Source organism: Heteronotia binoei, chromosome 21 (assembly GCF_032191835.1).
Source record: "Heteronotia binoei isolate CCM8104 ecotype False Entrance Well chromosome 21, APGP_CSIRO_Hbin_v1, whole genome shotgun sequence".
In the NCBI taxonomy this organism is placed as follows: Eukaryota; Metazoa; Chordata; class Lepidosauria; order Squamata; family Gekkonidae; genus Heteronotia; species Heteronotia binoei.
In genome coordinates, this window is record NC_083243.1 from 116615511 (window position 1) to 116637176 (window position 21666).

General features: G+C 37.4%; 1 protein-coding gene and 1 long non-coding RNA gene across 7 annotated transcripts in view; both read left to right on the plus strand.

Moving 5' to 3' along the window:
- The window catches only part of SHANK2 (SH3 and multiple ankyrin repeat domains 2), an 811137-nt gene that overhangs the window by 730001 nt on the left and 59470 nt on the right, over positions 1–21666 (plus strand). For 4 of the 5 annotated variants that reach the window (XM_060263196.1, XM_060263199.1, XM_060263198.1 and 1 more), the window contains one exon: positions 2598–2618. The exons of the other annotated variant lie outside the window; for it this stretch is intronic. In XM_060263196.1, the coding sequence (XP_060119179.1) occupies positions 2598–2618 (21 nt within the window). The remainder of the gene's footprint in view (positions 1–2597; positions 2619–21666) is intronic. 5 annotated transcript variants of the gene reach the window in all.
- LOC132590230 (uncharacterized) lies at positions 7170–8381 on the plus strand. Of its 2 annotated transcripts, XR_009556651.1 has the most exons (3): positions 7170–7494; positions 8019–8088; positions 8271–8381. It is a non-coding gene; the product is annotated as an uncharacterized LOC132590230 (long non-coding RNA). The 2 variants fall into 2 exon arrangements; XR_009556650.1 differs by having other exon boundaries at positions 8019–8381.

Genomic DNA, 21666 nt, shown 5'->3' on the forward strand with positions numbered 1-21666 from the left:
TATTTTGAGACTCAGGATATAGTTTTCCTAAGGCCACATCTGCCATGCAGAACTCATTTCATTCTCAAGAAAATCATACAAATATATAGTAATATGATTTTTTAACCTACAACATTTTTATAAAAATAGCTGTTTTGTGATTATCCATGTTGAACATCAAAGAGAACTGCTTTTAATTTTATAGTGAAAATGAATTACCATGATTTGGGGTCTGAATGATTTGTACAGGAGAGGGATAAAATTCATTCCACAAGAAAGTTTTGATGTGGCCCTCAGAAAACAGTTTCCTAACTTTCAAAGTTGTTCCTGTGTAGGTTGAAAACACATAAAGGTAGCTCAGTGAGGAACCAATTGCACCACTATAGATTTTTATAGTTTAAACAGGTCAGCTTGGTGATTACTGCCCTCTGCCCAGCTGCAGTTACTTGTTATCATAAATGGTTCTCATAAAAACAAAATGTTTATGGGCTTTTAGGACTAGTAGCCACAAATACCCAGTATCTAGGGAGATGTAGGCTAGAACAGAAAAACCTCAAATGTAAGTGCAGGAAACCTAACAGAACTTTAGCACAAAGAATAATTATTCCTCACCTGGTGGTGCTTTTCTATAAAATAAGATACTTCAAAATGATGTACTCTTGTCTAGCAGCTTTCGATATCCATGTTTGCTGTGACCCTGAGTTCCATGCATGTGCACAGGGGTCTAATTGGGACTGTCCCTTTCATTTTCATCACATCCTCATTGCAAATAATTTTCCTTGATTCAAAGTGACAAGGGCAGCCCCAATCATGCTGGGAAAATCTGCTCACTGAGTACATCTGCATGTCTACTAGAGCTCCTAGATACACTAAAGCTGCAGTCCTATGCACGGTTACTTGGGAATAAGTGTGATTCAACTAAGGTCTTTACGCCTAAAATAAACATGCATAGAATTGGACTGAAAGAGCTATGTAGAATTGGTAAGGTAATACCTTTTGGTAGACCTTCTTCTATTAGTAAGAGTATACAGACATGAACCTTGCACAGGGAGTATAAAATGTATTTATGAAAGGATTTTTAACATTTCAGCACAGTGCCAAGCAGTGTTCCCTCTAAGGTGAGTTAGCTCATAGATTTTTAGCCTCCAGCTCACACATTTCTGTCTTAGCTCAGGAAAAAATGGCCCCAGAGCACAATAATTTATACAGTTGCTCACAACTTTAATGCTAGTAGCTTACAACTTTAATGCCAGTAGCTCACAAAGTAGAATTTTTGTTCACAAGACTCTGCAGCTTAGAGGGAACATTGGTGCAAAGATGGTCTGGCTCTTGAATTATTGTGTTCGATTTGTTGCCAATCCTAACCAATACAACAGATTTTTGAAGCTTCAAAATGCAGAATTTACATCTATACATCTATTGATTTGTAATAATGCTGAGATTAATTTTGGACATTCAAATTATTTAGCACATCAAACACAACTAGTGTAAATATACATGAACCTGCAGAGTGTTGTTGACAGTTGTAATAGCTTAGGAAACCAAAATTATTCTTGTTCTGTCTAATAATTAGTTTTTTGTCATTCAGTATGGATTGAATAGTTTTTAATAGCAGAAATTGATCCAACAAAAGAAAGATCCTTAGTTCCTTTGTATTTTTAATTCTCTTGGGTTAGCATCACAGAAACTCTCTTAACCAAACAATTTATGAGTTTATTTCATCAATAACATCTGCTGAAAATAGCTACATGAGCAGAATATATTGTGCAAATAAACATTTTAGTTTGTAATTTTAATTTATCTAATTCCTTATTGTGCTTTTATAAGAAAGGATGTAGGGAAGACTGCTGTATATTGTTCACAGTATATGTATAGGATGCCTCTCCATATACCTTTTTTGTTATCTCTCTTCATGTATGTGTCTAATAATTGTTGTAACCTGCACCTACATCCCACTGTTTGATACAAACAGCTGCTTAAGATCAAGGAAATGGCTTATATTGGAATTGGTGACTTCCATGGGTGGGGGGTGGGGGAGAGAGGCAATTAAAGCCTGTACTAAATCATAAAATGTTTGGAAAGTTCCTTTAGTTACCAAACCAGTTTTAATGTGATATGGAGGGCTGCTTTTTGAGGGAAACTAATTTATAGTTTCCTTGAGTTTACAGCGCTAGTTTCTTGGTTCCCCTTTGGGTCTTAGTTGATGCCCTTAGGTCTCTCTCTCTCTCTCTTTCGTGATAGTTTATGGCTGTTCATTGTTAGGCATCCTGTGATTACTGTCTACATCTTTTAGAATGTGCAGCAAGAGTAACAGGCTAATGACTTACTCAGTAATCATAGTTTGTTCCCAATTTCTGTGCATTTAAAAATTGGAAACAGATTATTTAATTTTTTGAAGCTAGGTGTTGCTTTTATGGATTATTCTTTCTTTTACTAGCTGCCTAACTTCATAATAAGAGTTTGGGCAGTGCTAGAATAGCTAATGCTAAAGACAGTTAAAGGACAGGACACTGAATACATTTAGTACTAGTTCTCCCAAGCTGAGCAGGGATTTAACATTTGAAAAAAGAGCTTCTCTTCAGATTTGATTTACCATTCATTCCCTTTCTATTTCCAAGCTTCAGTACGGAAGAAGAAGGGTAAGGGGAAGCATTTTGTCTCTTGTTTTAACTTGGTTTTTTTCTACGCTTTTTCATATTAAAGGAGTAACACAGTTGTAAATGGTCCAGTTTGCCAGTCATAGAATGATTGCAATGGTTTAGTATTTATATAACAAATTGCAAGCACATTAAAAAAAAAACTGATTTCCTCAGAAAGCACATTTGAAGTAACTGACCCCATTTCTTCCTTTTGTCTTTCCTCCTTCATTCCCACTCCCTTTTCCTATTTCTGTCTAAGATCCTTTCCCAGTTGTTCCTGAGTCATTACCTCAAAGTTACTGTGCTAACTGGAAACCACTGAAGGCTGCTTCATATGTGGCATTTTTCCTGTATAAAAGAACATCCTTGTGGGGAGATAAGCACTCATGTCACTTGCAAAAGGCTTATGATGATTATTTTGCTGTAGTTCCATGTATTTGGAACCTTCTGCTGCAGCTTCAGGACATGTGTAATCGAGGCAAAATAGATACTTGAGACATTTTTTTCCTAATATTATACATGAGTGTATACATCTTCCTACACTGAAATGCCCTTAGTTTACGGATAATACCATATGTGAAGCAACCCCTTCAGAAACAGTGGCAAGTAACAGGAGTTTGGTGTAGTCTTGCATCACTTATTTCAATTGCCTCCTTAATGGCCCACTATTACACACAGAACCACACTGCCTCTGTCTCAAATATAAGTACCTCACACACACACCTTGACTCTTTACCTGGAGAACTGCTGCTCTGCATAATTTCAGGTTTCACATAGCACATTCTACACTGTCCCGTATGCATGGAATGCCCTCCCTAAACTGATCCATAAGGTCACAACTCTCCTCTCCTTTATCTCCTTGAGACCCACCTCTGCTGCAATGCCTCCCAACTTGCAATGACTGATTGATAAGTGAAAAGACAGATGGGGATTGTTGACATTTTGTAGTAATATTAAAAATAAATATATGTATACAAAAGTGGCATATATTTAGCTGCATCCTTTTTTTTTATTCCCTGCCCTTTGTATGTTACTTGCTTTCTTTAAGGCAAGAAACCTAATTCTTTTGAAGAAGTGGTTTGCAAAGTATACCACTTTACCTTTTAGGTGTCACAGAGGTAGAAGAAATTCAGGACAGGAAATATATATGTAACAGTGTTGTGTAAAGTATTGACTTCTGCTAAAATGATGAAGTGAATTGGCTTAAGCACATTTTTCTTAGTTTTTCTTTGGCATTTTAATTTTCCCTAGCTCTCTCTTTTGTTGATCATGTTGACAGTGAACAAGAGTTCCCATTATGGCTTTTCCTTCAGTGCACTATCACTCAGAAACTGTTCTGCAGAAACCATGGCAGAATAAAATGTCTTAACCAGTTGCGATTATCAGTAACTGAAGTATTTTTCATGTAGATAAATTAGTTAATAAATGTAATTTGTTTTTGTTTGCTTGATTTTGCTTTTTTTGAAAGCAGAGTAAATGTCCTTGATATGTTTCTTGACCCATGAGACCTCATTTACACATGAAAACCCAGGGCCACCTCATGTGTTACAGATTTAGCATTTATTTGTAGCGTGCACACTCTAAAGTTCTGACATCTATGAGAACCAACACATGTTTTTGAAAGATCTATGTTTTGTTGTAAAAATATTTATATATACCAGATAATTAGTCCATATCACGTGAATATTGGTTTCTTAAAAAAAACTCTCCTATGTTTAAAATAAGCCTCACTCTATACAAAATAGTCCTTACATTAAATCTCTGCTGTGTTTTGAATATATAATTATGTATAAGCAGGGGTAATTCCTTTCAGTTCAGTGAGATTGTCCCTGCTGCTGTCAAATATATAGAATTTTTACATCAGTATGATGCCAGCGGGAACCATAACATCTGCCGACACTTTTCTCAGAACACACCAAGAGTTTTTAGAAAGTGGATGGGGCTGTTTCCTATCAGGACTTCTGACTGGCCACTAAGAATCTGATCACCTACAAATAACATTATTTCAATAGCAGCTGTCACCACAGTGTTTGTTTCATTCTTTCTCACTCTTTTTCCCCAGTGTATTTTAATTAATTACCCCTCTTTTCCCCTGCACTTGTGCCTCTTCTGTGTATGTGGCTCCGCATATTGTAGTAGCCATCTTGTGGTTGGCACTGCCTCCTGTGACAACCTTTTTGTGGTTGCGCCCACCACCTTGTGTCAGAATTCCAACGCTGTCCACAGGCTCAAAAAAGTTGGGGATCCTTGTCCTACATTAAGACAAGTCAGTTCCTTTCTTGAATGGAATTCCTTGTATCTACAGAGATCTTTAGAAATTAAAATCAGAATGTAGCATTTTGCTTTACTTTCACTTTCAACATCTCAAACCAGTCAAACAGTAGTACTACTTTTAATGCTGCTATTTTCCCTTGATTGTCTTTGCCCAACAAACATGCCATCAGTCTTTAAAAGCACAATGTCTTTAAAAGTACAATCAGAGTTACAATCGCACTCGTTTAAAATAGCTGAAAAAAACTGAAAGTCAAGCAAAGAATATAAGTGAAAGGGGAGCACTTCAGTATAATTAAAGTAAAACATTTGTGTATGTTGTGTCATTTACACACTTTGGAGGGAATAAATTGCATACTGATACATGCCTATATACCAATGCCTATATTCCCTTCTTCAACCCGGAATTATTTGTAGTCGTATAAATCCTCTGAATCAGTGATCTTCCACCCATGGCACAGGAGCCACAGGTGGATTGTAATACTCTGCCATCTGGATCACACATTTTCTTAAAGCTGGAACCTTTTGTTACTTTTTGGAAGGTCTTACTGCTAGTATGTATACATACAGAGGCTTCATGGCTTCTGCTTCTCTGTGCATGCATACAGAAGAGAACAGCAGGATGGCAAGGCCACTCATCAGTAGAAAAGATTCCCTTTTTAGTACAGACAGATTCAGAGACCAGAGAAGGTCTCTTTGGCTGGGTCTAGACCAGCATTTTACGCCGGCATAGAGATGGGATGCAAGCAGACCAAAACAGCATGACCAAACACATGCAGCTCCTCCTATCCCACTCCCGCACTCATCCCATCCCAGTCACTTCAGAAGTGGTAGCTTTTTGAGGTGTGACTGGGATGGGGTGAGTGTGGGAGTGGGACAGGAAGCAGCTGTGCACTTTTGGTTGTGCTGTTTTGGTCCATCCACATCCCTGTGCTGGTGTAAATGCTGATCTGGACCCAGCTTCTCTATTGTTACATGACTGGGGTGCCATTTCACTTCCTGCAACTCACTGCAACTCCTGCTGCCATCTGGGGTTAGGGTGAGGTCTACAAAGGTTGGAAGTCCACTGGTCTACATTTGTGTAGTTTTCCAATGTAAGAATCTTCCTTATTCATTGACGTGGATGAACTAGTTCACAAATAAATGTATATGTGGACAGGATTTTTCCATCAACATAACCCTAACTCCATGTGATGAAACAAGTTTAATTTTTTAAAATCAGGAAAGATTTTAATAGAATGCCCAGATTGAATCACCACAGAGTCCAGAAAGCTAAACAGGTAGTGATGTGATCATACTAATGCTGCTAGAATGCTTGGTTGAAATAGTTTCAAAATCTTAATGGAAAAACACTATAATAGGCTAATTTTTGTACACATAAAATGAATTCTTGGGCCAATGAGTTATTATACTTTAAGTGACTAATTTTAGCTTTTGTGAGTTTTCATAATACTCATTATTTTTTTAATATTTTGATTTGTCACCATTATATTGGTACCAAACTGCATTATAGCAAGTATTTGCTTTATTACACAGTGTCAGGTTTCTTGAAGCCGTAATTGAAACTTTTAAAATGACCACAATTCTCTAGCTGATGTGAATAGATATGAAAGTCTAGTATGGTATAACACTATACTAGGAGTAAGAAGATCCAGGTTCAAATCCTTACTCAAATCATTGGGTGTCTACACTCAGCCTCACTCAGCCTTACTCAAATCATTGGCTGATCACACTCACACAGCCTCACTTATTTCCCAGGATTGTTATGAAGGGCAGGGGAGAGTGGGGAACTTCTGGGCAGAATGGTGGGATAAAAATGTGACAGAAAGATATATATACACACACATAACATATACACTTTTAAGATGATGATGCAACTGTAGCTTAAACAGAGTTCTGCTCTTCATTTGCCACCACTCCCAGGCATCAATGTGTAGAGTTAATAACTAAAGCTGAACATATATTATCATTTTTAAAAACTGAATTAGCTATGGGCAAAGATTTTTATGTCTGAAACAGGAATGCTTTTGACTGATTCAGATTAAAACCTTTCTCTATTTTTGTTCATCTTACCATTGGGGAATATAACTATTAATTCTGCAAGAATGGTTTAGGTATCACTTATGGATGGTGAAATATTGGAATATGATTTATATAAAGAGGTGTAATGCACCAAACAGAAGAATGTCTGATAAAGCTGTTTTGGGAAGAAACTGGTGGCATTAGAGATAATATCCACAGTACATACTATTGCAATGTCCATTGTTTCAAGGGAAAAGATTGTGAAATAATTGCATTTGGAACAATGAAGACATAACGTAAATCCTGTACTTCTATACATATCTGGGACTAACATGTTACTTCATATTTGAAAAGACTGTACAAAACAGTTCCTGTTATTTCAACCCTGTGGAATAGATGGCAGAGCTTTCAGAAAAGAAATAATGAATACAGCACCCATTCTATAGAGCTTTCACCTTCACATCTGTGGATAATGCCACAAGGTTTTGCATGGAAGTCTTCAAGTCATCATATACCTTACAGTGGATGATATGAATAATATTGAAGCTACTGGGTTGACAAGGAAAATCTGAAGGATATTTGTGTAAGTGCTGATTGGTAACACAAAATTGTACTTCTAAAATTAAGTTCACACATTTCAATTTTGCTAGGATATAAAATATTAAATTTTGATGGAGATGTACGAATCACATGTGTATTGAAATTTTACATAGGTCACTATTCTGCCTTCTCTTAGTACTGCATTAGAGATTATAAAATGATGAAGCAAGATGTATGTGGATATAACAAATAAACATGTCACTAATTTGTCTAATCAACAAGAATGTTAGCTGTCAATCATGAGAGACCTGTTGTGGAAAGAAATTTTTAAATATGTATAATACTGAGAAATTCCAACTCTGCTTCACAGATACAGGTGTTGAGAGTCTCTAAATCAAAATTTTCAGAATTGGGTGAGAAAAATCAGGAATGCTGTTAAAATGTTAGCTTTTCGAGCTTCTGTGATGGCATTGTTGCTATTGTTTATCATGACCCAAATATTCATATGATAATAGATAGACATACATCCCTACATGTAAAGTACTTAGTTTTCTTTCTTCACTGCAGAACAGTAGTTGAGGATGACTTTGCCATCCAGGTGAAGAAGCCTTGCAGGAGAAAATAAAGCAGTGGAATTGTAAGTGTTCAACAGGTTCATATTTATCTAGCCATTTTTGAGCAGGAACTCTTGGAATTGTTGGCTCAAAAAGTAGTAGCTCAGTCAATATAATTCAAATTTAAAATTTAATTAATATATTCAGACTAATGGATGCATAAGGAATGAATCTTCAAAGCTTTTAACACCTTTCTCTCTTTCAGGTACCAAGGGAGGTGAACAGCATTCTCCCCTGTTCTTACTATTTCATATTATTGTTGTTAGTAATTTCATGTCTATTGCTGATGAAAATTTAAAATAAACATCTCTCAGTATCTTGTGGATTGTTTCATTTAAATCCTTCTCTACTAAAATATTGTAGAATTAGCTTCCTTTACTGGTTATTTATTTCTGGGCCCAATTTGAAGTGCTTGTGTTTAAAATTCTAAATAGTCTGGAACTACAATATGATAGAGTCTTCCTCCTGTTATATGTAACTTCTGTGTAAACCTAACATCTGACCTGCATCTCTCTGCTGTCTGGTGTGACAAGTTGAGATGTGAGACAGAGCCATTCAGCTGTGCCACCATACCTATGCTATCCCCCCCAGCCAGAAGTTCATCTGTCCTTCTCACTGCCTTTCAGTGAACAGTGAAAATATGGGTGTTTTCAAAAGCTTTGGGAACCAGTATTTCTTCATTCTTGTCTTCAATTTTGATGGTGACTGGATTATTGGTTAGCATGACTGATTCCCTTTAACTGGTTTCTTTTTTAAAATTGTGTTTTTATTAGTTTTAATAGTTTTAATTTGTAAGCCACTTTGGAATCTTTTGCAATGAAAAGGCAGGGTATACATATTTTAAATAAACAATTATAATTTAATAACACTTTGAAAAACTGACACACCAGTTCTAAATGCCATCTCTTCGTGTGCTCTTTAAAATGCAACATGTTTTGCTGCCACCTGTGGCTCTCATTTTTCCAAAACCACCTTGTTTCAGGATGGAAAAATGTATTTCCTTATCCTCTCCCATCCTATTTTCTTTTTTTTTCCTTTTACCATTTTTCTTAAAGCAAGTGTTTTATTTTGTAAAATAACCATTATGCTGTGCAAAATATTTCTTTCATTATGAACCTACATGTGTGGCACATCTGAAGGTATATTCACTCATCACATTTTACTGATTTTTTTTTATCATTTTTTGTTCTGGAAATCTGCATTTTGGGTAAACAGACATGGATGTATAGCAGGAGAAAATGATATTTTATCATGATTTTGTAGTACTTAAATTTTAAAAAATGAATGAACTTATTTGTTGTAAAGTTTCCTTTGGTTCAGAAAGCAGAAGATCCATTACAGAAAATAAAAGGAACAGTTGAAATCTTGGGACATCATGCTCCTGAAACTCACCAGTAAAGTGGAATCAATAGGAAGTGATTTCAATCATTCTCATGTTAAATTTGGCCAGCAGAGGATGCTGGAACTACTGGATAGCGTTCAAATTAGTGTCAAGTGATGAAATGTGTGACTCCAACCCAAGAGACCTTGGTGCAATCTTAAATCTTAGTCAAAAAATTTTTGTTTTGGGGGTTTTTTTTAAAAAAAAAAAAAAGGAGAAAAGAGAGAGAAATTGGATTATCTAGCATGCCAAAAAGAATATATGTGAGTTTCATTTTTTTAATTGCATGATAGTTTACTAATATGTGAATATGCACTGAAGTGAAACTACATTGCCAGAGCCCTTTTTAATTTGTAGCTACTCCGAATAATTTTATGAGTCATGGGGGGTTTAAGATGGTAGCATACAGGCTTGTTAAGTCTATTCGGCTAGATCCAAAGTTGTTTTCCTATGATAGACCCTTTTGCTAGTAAAAGTGTGGAGATACAGAGAACCAGTGACGTAGCGGTTAGAATCTTGAGGAAACCTAAATGCAAATCCTCACAAGCTATGAAGCTCATGATCTGATTGAGGGCAAGTCACAACTTCTCAGCACAACCTACATCATAAATTGTGAAGATAAAAAGGAGAAGGGGAGAATCATATACACAGTTGGTTTTTAGGCCACTCATTTCTTTATTTCTGCCAATCACATAGTATATGCCAAGAAAAACAGGCGCTTATTTCCAGTTCTTTTAAAAAGATAGGATTTATATATGTATTAACATTATGATGTAATTGCCATCTCTTTTATGACTGAATAATTTACAATGCATTCTTGTAGACATCACATCAAACAGTATTTTTTGTGCCAACCCATAGTTTAGAACCCAAACCAGAGTTTGAGCTTCCAAGTGTAAAGCTAACCAGTGAGTTAAAACTGTTTGCCTGCTTTTGTATATCAGACAACCATGGGTTAACTTAATGTTGGAATTACACCTTCATTTCTTGTTCCATACTTTGATGGTTTTCTGCTTGCTTATTGTATATGCCACACAGTCATCTTCAAAATGATTTACATAAAAAGGCAAAACAGTTTTAAAATTCTTAAAATATATGTTAACATAACAAGAGCAAACAAGAGCACTCTTCATAATTGGAGCTGAATCTAGGCATGATAAAGAGGTGCCTCACTGCTACTTCTCCACACTTTCATGGTTTGGACAATTGTACTAGGAAACTTGGGGGGGGGGTCAAATTTAGATCCTTATTCCATAAATTTGTCTGCCTGAGTATGCTTTTTATTTAAACATTTCTCAGGACTAAACCCAGATCAGGGAAAGACTGGCCTTTTAACATATAGGGAAAATTCCCAATAGGCTGCTGCTCTGAAGGCCCCTGGCCAAGTCTCAGTGAGAGGCTCCTGAAGTTCTGGATTACCGTACAGGGGCAACTCACTTTGGCTTCCTCATGGGCCATTTGAACTTTACAGACAACTCCCAGTCCATAATCACTGCATATTTTTTGTTGTTCAGTCGCACAGTTGAGTCTGACTCTTTGCGACCCCGTGGACAAAGTCAAGCCAGGCCCTCCTGTCTTCCACCATCCTCCAAGTCTGCTCAAATTTGTGTTTGTTACATCAGTAACGCTGTCCAGCCATCTCATCTTTTGCCGTCCCCTTCTTCTTTTGCCCTCTGTCTTTCCCAGCGTCAGGATTTTCTCCTGTGAGTGTTTCCTACTTATTTGGTGGCCAAAGTATTTGAGCTTCAGCTTCAGCATCTGACTTTCCAGGGAACAGTCTGGGTTGATTTCCCTTAGGACTGACTGATTTGATCTTCTTGCAGTCCAAGGGACTCTCAAGATTCTTCTCCAGCACCACAGCTCAAAAGCATCTATTCTTCTGTGCTCGGCTTTCCTTATGGTCCAGCTCTCACAGCCATATGTTACTACTGGCAATACCATTGGTTTGACTATACGGACTTTTGTTGGCAGGCTGATGTCTCTACTTTTTATTATACTGCCCAGGTTCACCATAGCTGTCCTCTCAAGGAGCAAATGCCTTTTAATTTCATGGCTACAGTCACCATTTGCAGTGATCTTGGATCTCAAAAATGTGAAGTCTGTCACGACTTCCATGTCTTCCCCGTCTATTTGCCAAGGTGTGATGGGGCTGGATGCCATGATCTTAGTTTTTTTGATGTTGAGTTTCAAGCCTACTTTTGTGCTCTCCTCTTTCACCCTCAACAAGAGGTTCTTTAGGTCCTCTTCACTTTCTGCCATTAGAGTGGTATCATCTGCATATCTGAGGTTGCTGATGTTTTTCCCGGCACTCTTAATTCCAGCTTCTGCTTCATCCAGGCCAGCATTCCGCATGATGTACTCTGCATATAAATTAAATAAGCAGGGTGACAATATACATCCTTGTTGAACTTCTTTTCCTATTCTAAACCAATCAGTTGTTCCATATCCCATTCTGACAGTTGCTTCTTGACCCAGGTTTCTCAGGAGACATGTGAGGTAGTCTAGTACTCCCATCTCTTTAAGGACTTGCCACAGTTCATTGTGATCCACACAATGAAAGGCTTTAGCGTAGTCAGTGAAACAGAAATAGACGTTTTACTGATATTCCAGTGCTTTCTCCATAATACAGCAAATGTTGGCAATTTGATCTCGTGTTCCTTAACCTCTCCAAAACCCAGCTTGAACTTCTGGTAGTTCCCAATCAACATACTGCTGAAGCCTAGCTTGTAGGATCTTTAACATGACCTTGCTGGCATGTGAAATGAGTGCAATGGTGCGACAGTTTGAACATTTTTTGGCATTACCCTTCAGATTAAACCTGCTTAAAAAGGTTTAAATTTAACATATGAAAAGAATTTGTGTTTTGTGTCTAAAATGCTCTATAAAGCAACAGCAGTTCCCACATAATTTGTTTTAACATAGGGATGTTACAAAAAAAAACCTAGTCAAGTGAGCCACAAATCTAAATAGTATCAATGGTTATTGCTGAGTAAGTGTGAGTAACTGCCTGACTCACAGTCTACCAAAATAAAACACTTGAGTGATTGTAGGCTGATTTAGTTGTTCTTGATTTATCGGTGGAACCACAGGGGCTGAAATCCAAGTACTTGAGCTTTATTGGGTTATGGGTCAGGCTATAAATTGCTGGCTCTGCATTTTAGATTTACAGCTTGATTTAAGTCTTCTGCCGCACATATATACCTGATGTCCTGTGTTATTTACACTTCGTGTCATACATTGGATTTAAAATTGAACTTGAATATGAAGTCTGCAATCTAAAAACATATTTGGATAATAAATTTGAAAACAAGCATATTGGACAGCAAAATATTACCTTAGTTAAAGAGATTTATATATTCCATCCTTAGAAATTTGGATATCTCTGTGTTGCCATGCCTATTAAAGCTACTTTTTAAGTGAATTACATGAGAATAGATAGCTTTGCTATGCCTCTTATTTTTAATAGCCAAAGGCAAGTAAAGATACCAGCAGAACAAAAATGAGTGAGTTATTTTTGAAGCTTTAATTAAAAGTCATGTCCTAAACATGAGATGCATTGAACTATTCCTCTCATTTGGCGTGAGATCCTAAAGAACTGCTGTGTTGTTACCATGCATGCTGCAAAATATTTTGTGCTTCCTGTCCCTGCAGCCATTAGTTGCATCCTCTGAAAAGCCTTTTAGGGGATGCAGTTGGCCTGCCAATCAGCTTCCAATACATTGCATGGACTGCAGCTGGCAGCAGAAATCATTACCCTGCATGCATGTGGATGAATTTAGGCACATACGCTCTTTGAATCACAAACACAGTCATTTCAGAGTGAAAATAATAGCCAAAGTTTTAAATATTACACATATCCATTTGGGATCAGTTCCATACTAAGAACAGTTAAACCATTCTAAACCCATTGATTTTAGCAGATTTAGGAGATTATAAACTCTGTTTAGGATGTTACTATCAATATCCTTGATCAAAAAGTTAGTTTAGTGTTGTGGCAGAGATCTTCATTTTTCTTATTCCTTTATAAGAAATAAGAAAAAGATAAGAACCATCATACATTTAAACTGTCATTGAAACACCATGAGTAGAAACAGGAAAAATAATGTTTCTCTTTGATTTCAATGGGAAATTTAAGCATATGCCAGGTGAAATCAATGAAATTTTAACAGGGCTCACATGTCTTTATCTTGTTCCCAATCTACTCTTCCCTTTCCTCAACATTTACTTCCTCCCATTTTTCTGTTGAAAAATGGCTTGATTATTGGGATGAAGTGGTTGATTGGGATGAAGTGAAATGAACACTTTTGCATATTCCTTTACCACTGAAATGTCTGTCTATAGAGGAAACTCCCAGTGCTTTTAAAAAGTCATAGATAACTACATATGTACAGAATTTTAGACACCCTTTAAGTATGTACTTGTTTTCTTAAATGATGGCATAACGGAGTACTTTGCTAATGGCGAGGGAGGAGGAGTTAAGTCATTGCTTATTCCTGACACATAGTAAATAACATACTTCATGAATTTATTCATATTTATTGTGATGAATAACTTTACTGTGCCAGTTTTTTTCTGAAGTCTTATTTTGACATATTAGCTCTAGAACCTGAATGCTGATTCACAAAATTAATTTACTTCAGAAGACTGCTTTTTATGCTTATATGGTAGGATTTGTGTAGAACTTTAGGTTGTGAAGGAGTTATAGAAAACTTTACATTGTGTGTTCAGCAAACTACAAAGGTCCAGGTTTTTGTATGTATAGCTTGTTCTTGGTTTCTACAGGACACTAAGTAAGTGCACTGGGGAAAGAAAATGAAAAATGCATGCACAAATTAGTGAATATAGTTCATTTATAAGGATGATAATCTGGATAAAACTACAATGTGGAAGTGCAATGGACGTTGTACTCAATTTTGTACAATTTACTGGTTCTTGCATGGTTTCTATCTGTATTTATTCTAGGTATTTAGAAACTTTAATCTGTTTTAAGGAACTTGAACAGTATACCAGCAAGAAGGGGCTGATTGTAAACATGAGCCCAAATGCAGAGGTGCAGTTCCAGGCTCCCAGAAGTTTCTCTCAAGTGTGCTGCTGCAGCTCTCTTGTTTCTAACAACATTTGTCGTGCCCAAAGAATAATCTACGTAACCGGCAGCAAGAAGATACCTTCCACCTACTAATCAGGTGGGAGGGGAAGAATATATACAGAAAGTGATCAGTAGTGGAAGTGAAAAATCTGGTGGAATCTCAAAAGGATGAACCTTCTGAGAGCAGTACATCTTGTGGGTAGGGATGAGGTTCCAATACAAGTGTCAGGTAAGACTCTATATGGGCGTAAAATTCCACATATTCTCAAATTAATAAAATTAAAGACTCTTCCTTTAGCAAACGTTTCAGATCATTATGAAAAGTACACTGTAGTCTGTACCATTTCCACAACTTTATGATTTCTGAAACTAGGTACCCCTTGCTGTTTGCTGTGGATTTAAAACCCAGAATTTATTTGTGTCCTGCATTTACTTATAAACTCCAGGCACTGTAGCCATGTGAAGATGATAATGATTTTCATGATGAAGGAACCAGCAGCTTTCCAGCACCATGATCCTAATCATGCATCTGCAGAGCTGTATAATTCTGAGTTGTGACAACGTTTGACAGACATCCTGTCCAAAACATCCAGAACAGACAGACGATTCAGCAGAGCAGGGAATGATCAAACTACAGATAATGAACAAACATTCAAAGGATACGTAAAGGCTATCATTCTACTTGCCAGAAGAAGTAACAACTTTTGATGCAGACCATCACATCAGAAAAGGCATGAGAGTGCATCATGCATATGAAGGTGTCAGTACAGCATGTCCAGATGTATACCCCAGTTGTTTACTTCATCAGAGAAATAAAGGATGCATCTGATCACACAGAGAGGGATTATGTGAATTCTAACACTGCCTCTTTGCATATGCCCTTTAACAGTCCACTTGGTTTTCAAATAAAATTACATAATTAGATTGATTAAAAGAAACCAAAAATCACTGTCTGGATATTTGTTTTGAATTTTTAAAAAATCTTATGTGATTCAAACTAAAAAGTCCTTGAAACAGACCTGTCTTTCCCTTTGAATACATCTTTATAGTTGAGAACTCTGATGAGCATACCAGAACAAACTGATGAGCCCATATTTTATGAAGCCATAAATCCATATTACCTTCATAGTCAGTGTATGTACAAAAACATTCTACTGTGTAGAAAGTAGAAAAGATATTTATTATTCAAGTGGCAATAAGGGAGATGGGGATCTGAGGTCCAGTACAGATATAATGCTGCTGTTCTCTTATCCATAGGTAAAAGACTGAGGGGTGAATCGTGAGCATATGCACACCCTTGACCTCTCTCTTCTTATGTTGGCATGATTCTTTCTCCCTTTTTTCATATTGGCTTTAACTGCATATCACTGTTATGTCTATTTTGCTTTCCTTGTTTAATATTTTACTTCAGTTTAGAATGTTATATTTTTATTTTGCATTGATAATAAATTGTTATATTGTATGTTACAATTACTTCAGGTTTTTATAAAAGCAACTGATTTTATTATTATTATTAATAATAATAAATAATAATCTCTACTAGCACTGCCCATGATGAAGAGACCAGCAGTGTTATATCTGCACTAGGCATAAATTGTTCCATAATCTCTTCTCATTTGACACCTCATAGAGCATGGTCCCAAGTCAGTGTTGTAGTGAAAGTAAATTTGCATTAATATCTATTTTTACTGACATCCCTTGTAGTTCGCCATGCTTTTATGCTCCTGATACAAAGCCAGTCAGCCTCTTGGCAATTATATAAAACTGAGACACCTAACACAGCAGAGAAATTGACTTGACGATAATCTTTCTGATCAGATTGTCCAGTGGAGCAAATCATCCAGTCCTTCTGCTGAGCTGCACAGTGTCTAGACATACCAATTTTTTATTGCCTCCATTCCACCCAATACTCTTTTTCCACACCACCAACATGGCAGCTGGTGTCATCATTTTAACCAGTTCCAGTCCTGAATTTGATCAGGCCAACCTATAGAAAGTAAGAAAAGGATTCTACAGAGTGATGTCTACTACTGTCCCAATTTGCCCTAGCTACTATTGACTGAATGAAAATCACTTTTAAGATCATGCCTGCTGTATTATTTTTGTTCCCCATGCCCCATGTTAATATTAAATAAAGACTGGAAATTGGAGAATGTTGGACTATTTTTTTTTAATAATGTTACCTTTTGATTTAGCCACTTTTTTTTAGTAGCAGGTCTAACAAAACCATCCCAACATCTCAGAATGTATTCATGATTCATAAGTATTCAATAGTAGTGTTAGAAAATGCTTTTAAGTCCATTAATCTTTTTACAAGCTATATGTTTGCTGTATTTGTTATCTGTGTCATTGGCCACACATGCCAGATGATATTGTTTCTTGACTGTGCTTAAGAAGCTGAAAGTATTTAACAGGAAAATGTTGCAGCACACAGTCAAGCTGTTTCTGAACAATAAATTTGTATTTAAAATTTGTGAAATTGGATACAGAAGCTACTGGCAGGTGAACCATAAATATGAATAACAAATAATTACTCCAAAGCTTACAATGTACACATAAGGTGTTAAAACTTTACTCATCTAGCAATATTCACAAACCATTTAGGGGCACGTTAGATTTTCTTTTCTTTTATCTGTTCTACTATTTACTATTTTGGGTGAGTTCTATTCCGAATACTCATCTCAGAAAAAAGAAAATTTCCATATATATGGGACACCTCTGCCTTTGTATAACCAACGGCATAATAGATTCCCATCTCTAAGATAGAGTGGCCAACAGCTGTATTGTGAAGGCCATTCTCTAATTACAGTTCTTGGGAACAGGAGTTGATTTTGCTATCCAATATTACCCTTTCATAGGAAGTCATACTGTATAATTTCAATGTGATGTAGCAATAAGGGTGTTACAATTATGGCTTACGTGAGCTGGGGCCTGACAGGAGGCATTACATTTAAAACACTAAAAAACAGCATAAAAATGTGGAAGACCTCTTGCTTACATACATCCATTTAAAGATCATTTTTCCTCAATATAAATGTTTTGTGACAACCTAAGGAAATTTTCTAGACCCACAGGGAGGAAGAGGCAGGTATATTCTTGGGCCCTTTTGTTTACAAATGATTAGTTTACCATTCATACATTGGAAAATTAGGCAAAGTTTTTAATTGCTATTTACTCATTGTAATTAAAATAGATCCCAGATATATAGCTATATATATGCATGCTAGGAGAGAATTGTGGAGAATGGATTTCAGGATCTTACACCATAACTTTTATTTGGAATCACTGGTCACAGTTCTTGCTGTACTGGTGGAGCAAAGGTGTGAATAAAAAATTCAGAGCAGCAGGTGTTATATTGAAACTACCTCATTAAGTCCCCTTCAAAATGTCCATGCAGTGGAAGATCAAAGGCTTGCATGCCACTCTGTCCCCACATCCATTTTCATAAGGATCATACATTTTGTACAAACAGCGTCATCCTCGCTTTCCATAAACATGCAACTGGACAGTCTATCCCAACACTAACAAAACAAGAATACTTTGAATGTGAATACTTTAATTACTAGATGAAGAGATTGTATTGATGCTCACAGCATAATAATTATTGGGATTAAATTTTAAGTTATGTTGAATCATGAAATGTACAATGTACTTTAGATGGTTTTATGGTGATTGGATGTAGACTTTGAAGCAGAGAGGAAACAGTTATCTCTGGGAATCACCTGAAACTTTCCTCTCTCCATCCTAAAATATGTGATCTATATCAAGAAATTATCCATAAAATACATACACCCATGTCCTTCTGGTGCAAGTACATATCTCCAAATGAAGTTCATAAGAGCAGCATGTGGTGTGTGTCAATGAGCAGGAGTTACACCTAACAAAATACAAATGCCATTTGAGTTTCAGTAAAGTAGAAGCAAGTCTCCTAGCATTAACCACACAAACCAACCAGTTCACCAGGGCTGATAAGTAGTATTCAATGTTGTTGAACAGATAGCCTTAGTAAGAATATGCTGTTCAGGCACGTTGTCTTGAGAATAGGATATGTTTTCTTGAGGCAGTGATTATCATCATTCCAGTGAATATTTCAGATAAATGTAAATGGCTAAATTGTCTCAGAGGCAGAAGGCTTCTTTTAATTTTTAATTTTAAGCTTTTTCATATTCCTGAATAGGCTACAGAAATACATAGGGTTGGATCCAGATTAACTTGACAATTTCCACCTTCCTGCTACAGCTTCCTCCCCTATCATTCCTCAGGGTTCCCTATTCCTCAAGGAGCAGCATTTCTTAGAGATCAGTGGGCTGCAGTGGGAGAAGGGAGGCAGGAAACTTCCACTCTGCCATTGGAAAATTTAGTCTCGGTCCAACCTACCTAAGTGCAGAACATGACAGTCTAATTAGAAAGTGCATGCATTATATAATTTTCAAGCATTCCGTTGTACAGTTTCTTAAGTCTAGCTGTGTACTTAAATCACATTTGTGGATAAATGCCCTTTTAGATACTTAACCTTTCTTTGTAAACTACATTGTACATAGAGAAGCACATTTTATATTTCCCTTAAATGTACTCAGGGAAGGAGTCAGCAGGGGAAGCACAAGGCAAAGATTATCCTCAAACAATATAAAAAAACCACCCTGGTGAACAATGCTCTCCTGTATAATTACTTTCAATTTAGAAATAGTAGAAAGGCTGGGGGGGGGGGGCGGGGAGGGAGAGAGAAATAGCAGAAAGGAAATCAATGTACCAAATAGGACAGACCTCAGAGACATTGTTCACAGGATAAATTTGACTGACTGTCACAAAGATTTTGTGGCAATGATATTCTGGAAGGGGTTTAGTGGTGAGATGAAACGCCGGACAAAAGAGAAGATAGCAAGCAGTGTTTCAAGGGCTGCCACGCAAGCCAGTGGTGGAGCACATCTGACACCACAGGAAGCTCAGGTCGCTTGGACAATTGACCCAAAGTTCATCACAGAGATTTCTGACTGTGACATCACTACAATGCATAGGTGAGCTTTTTGATAGGTTCACAGACATTTACTGTCACAATCGCAATAAGGTGTATTGAAAGTTATGCCTTGGGATCCAGCAGAGTTGTGTGTGTCCTGGGTACAGAACAATGTGCATTATATATAGTGTTTAATAATTTCACCTGCCCTATTCAGTCCCTAAACTTTAGTCTGCCTTACTCTTTGCCCAAACACAGACACTCTGGTTTCCCAACTGGCTTCTTTCTGTATGTTGTCCAATGTATGTAGATTCCTCAGTCTTCCTGGCCTCAGATACAGTGGTTGTTGCTCCTCTATTTGATTGCCAGATGTCATTGGGGATCAAGATGGGGAGGTTCCTGGATCTTCGGGACAACCCAGGCACCAGAGAGGAAGCTCACCATCCACACCTGTAGAAGAGCAAGAATCCTCAGTGCCAGCTTCTGATGAAGACTCACCAGCCAGAACTACAGAGAGTTGGCCATGGCCATTGTCATCATCTGAAACGCACAGCAATGTTGGGGAAGATTTTGAGGGATTTCCAACACCAGAGCGGACTCCACAGTGTACAATGGACATACAATCTCCAGGGGATCAGTGTCTCAGTAGGACTCCCCAATATGAAAGTGACTCTCCTGAGGAGGGAAATGATGGAATAAACGAAGAGCACCATGGTGTTCAACCTGTCCCTAGGGATCGGGGTTGGAGAGGGCAGACTCAGCTAACAGAGGGGGAGAAATTATTGATGGAAACCAACAGTAGGATTGTGCAGCTGCTGGAAAATATCAAAAGAGAGCATGCACAGTCTATGGGTCTCATGTCGCAGTCCATGGGCCGGATGGAGTTGCAGTTAGGCATTGTGGCTACATCCACAAGAGCCATCCATAACTACCTATCTGAGATTTTAGCTTTCCTCAAACAGCCAAGGACTCAGGTCCTTGAAACACGTATCTCCCAAAGAGCCACCCCTCATGTTGAGTTAACCAGTGCCTCAACATGGACTGGTGAGGATGCAGTGGCAGTGCCCACTGGATACTTACCGGGGGGTGAAGGGATTAATGACTCTCAAGAAACACCACAAGCCACAGTGCCTCGTCGCAGTGGCCGAATGCAGAGAGCCATAACAGAGCGGGCCTCGTTGCCCATGCCCATGCGCCAGGCAAAGGGGGGTGGGAAGAAGAAATAATTTATCACACTAGTGATAGGATTTTAAGGGTTTTTTTAAATGTGCCTGTCCTTTTAATTCTTAGCCATAAGGCCATGAGTGGCAGAACTTGACCATTTCTACATTTGGCTAACATTGTATTCTGGCTGACTAGATTAGTCTAACATTTTGTAGTTTATATTTGCATTGTTAACAATGTGTGCTGCTGGTATTTGAAGAACATTTGCTTCTGTTCTTTCACTTTAGCTTCATGAGAGCATTTTTTTACACTGTGCCAGACAGTCATTGCTTTTCTTACAAATACAAATCATTTCTGGACACAGCTGTTTTTTGAGTTTTCTTTTTCCATTATCCTTCCCATTCCCTCTGAGCAAGCATTCTGGAGTTCTTGGTAAGTATGTGGGTCTTGGCAATATTCACCTCAGAAAATTTTGTTCAATCAGTCTTTGCCTGGTGTTTCTGGCATGCTGGCCTGAGGTGTTGGGGTTAGCCTGTAAGTGCCTTTTTGGATCATGATAATTCTTATCCTCTGTGGGTCTGACCAGATTAATCTCTAGCCCATTGTATGGAAGTAACATAGCTTGGCTGGGTTGTGTAATATGCAACATGCCTGGACTTATATTTCAGTATTTGTGACCTGTAAAATAATGTGCCAGGTGACCTATCTAGGCACATGAACTACACTTTCAAAAGCACCTTTGTTTGTTGAACTGGCGTTTTTGTAGGTAACATAGTTGTCCTGTGAGAGAGTTTGTAGATTAAGAACTTCAGAAAATAGCAATGTGTTTATTTTATATAACTCATTCCCTGTCATATAGAGTATTATTCATTGGATAAACTAACCCTATTAATATCTCAGACATTAATTATACAAGCCAAAGCTTTCACTTTCCTTATAGCCAGACCTCCTGAGAATTTAAGAGTCATGACATGCTGTTGGGTACTGTGCCACAATGTCTGAAAAGCAGCTTTGCA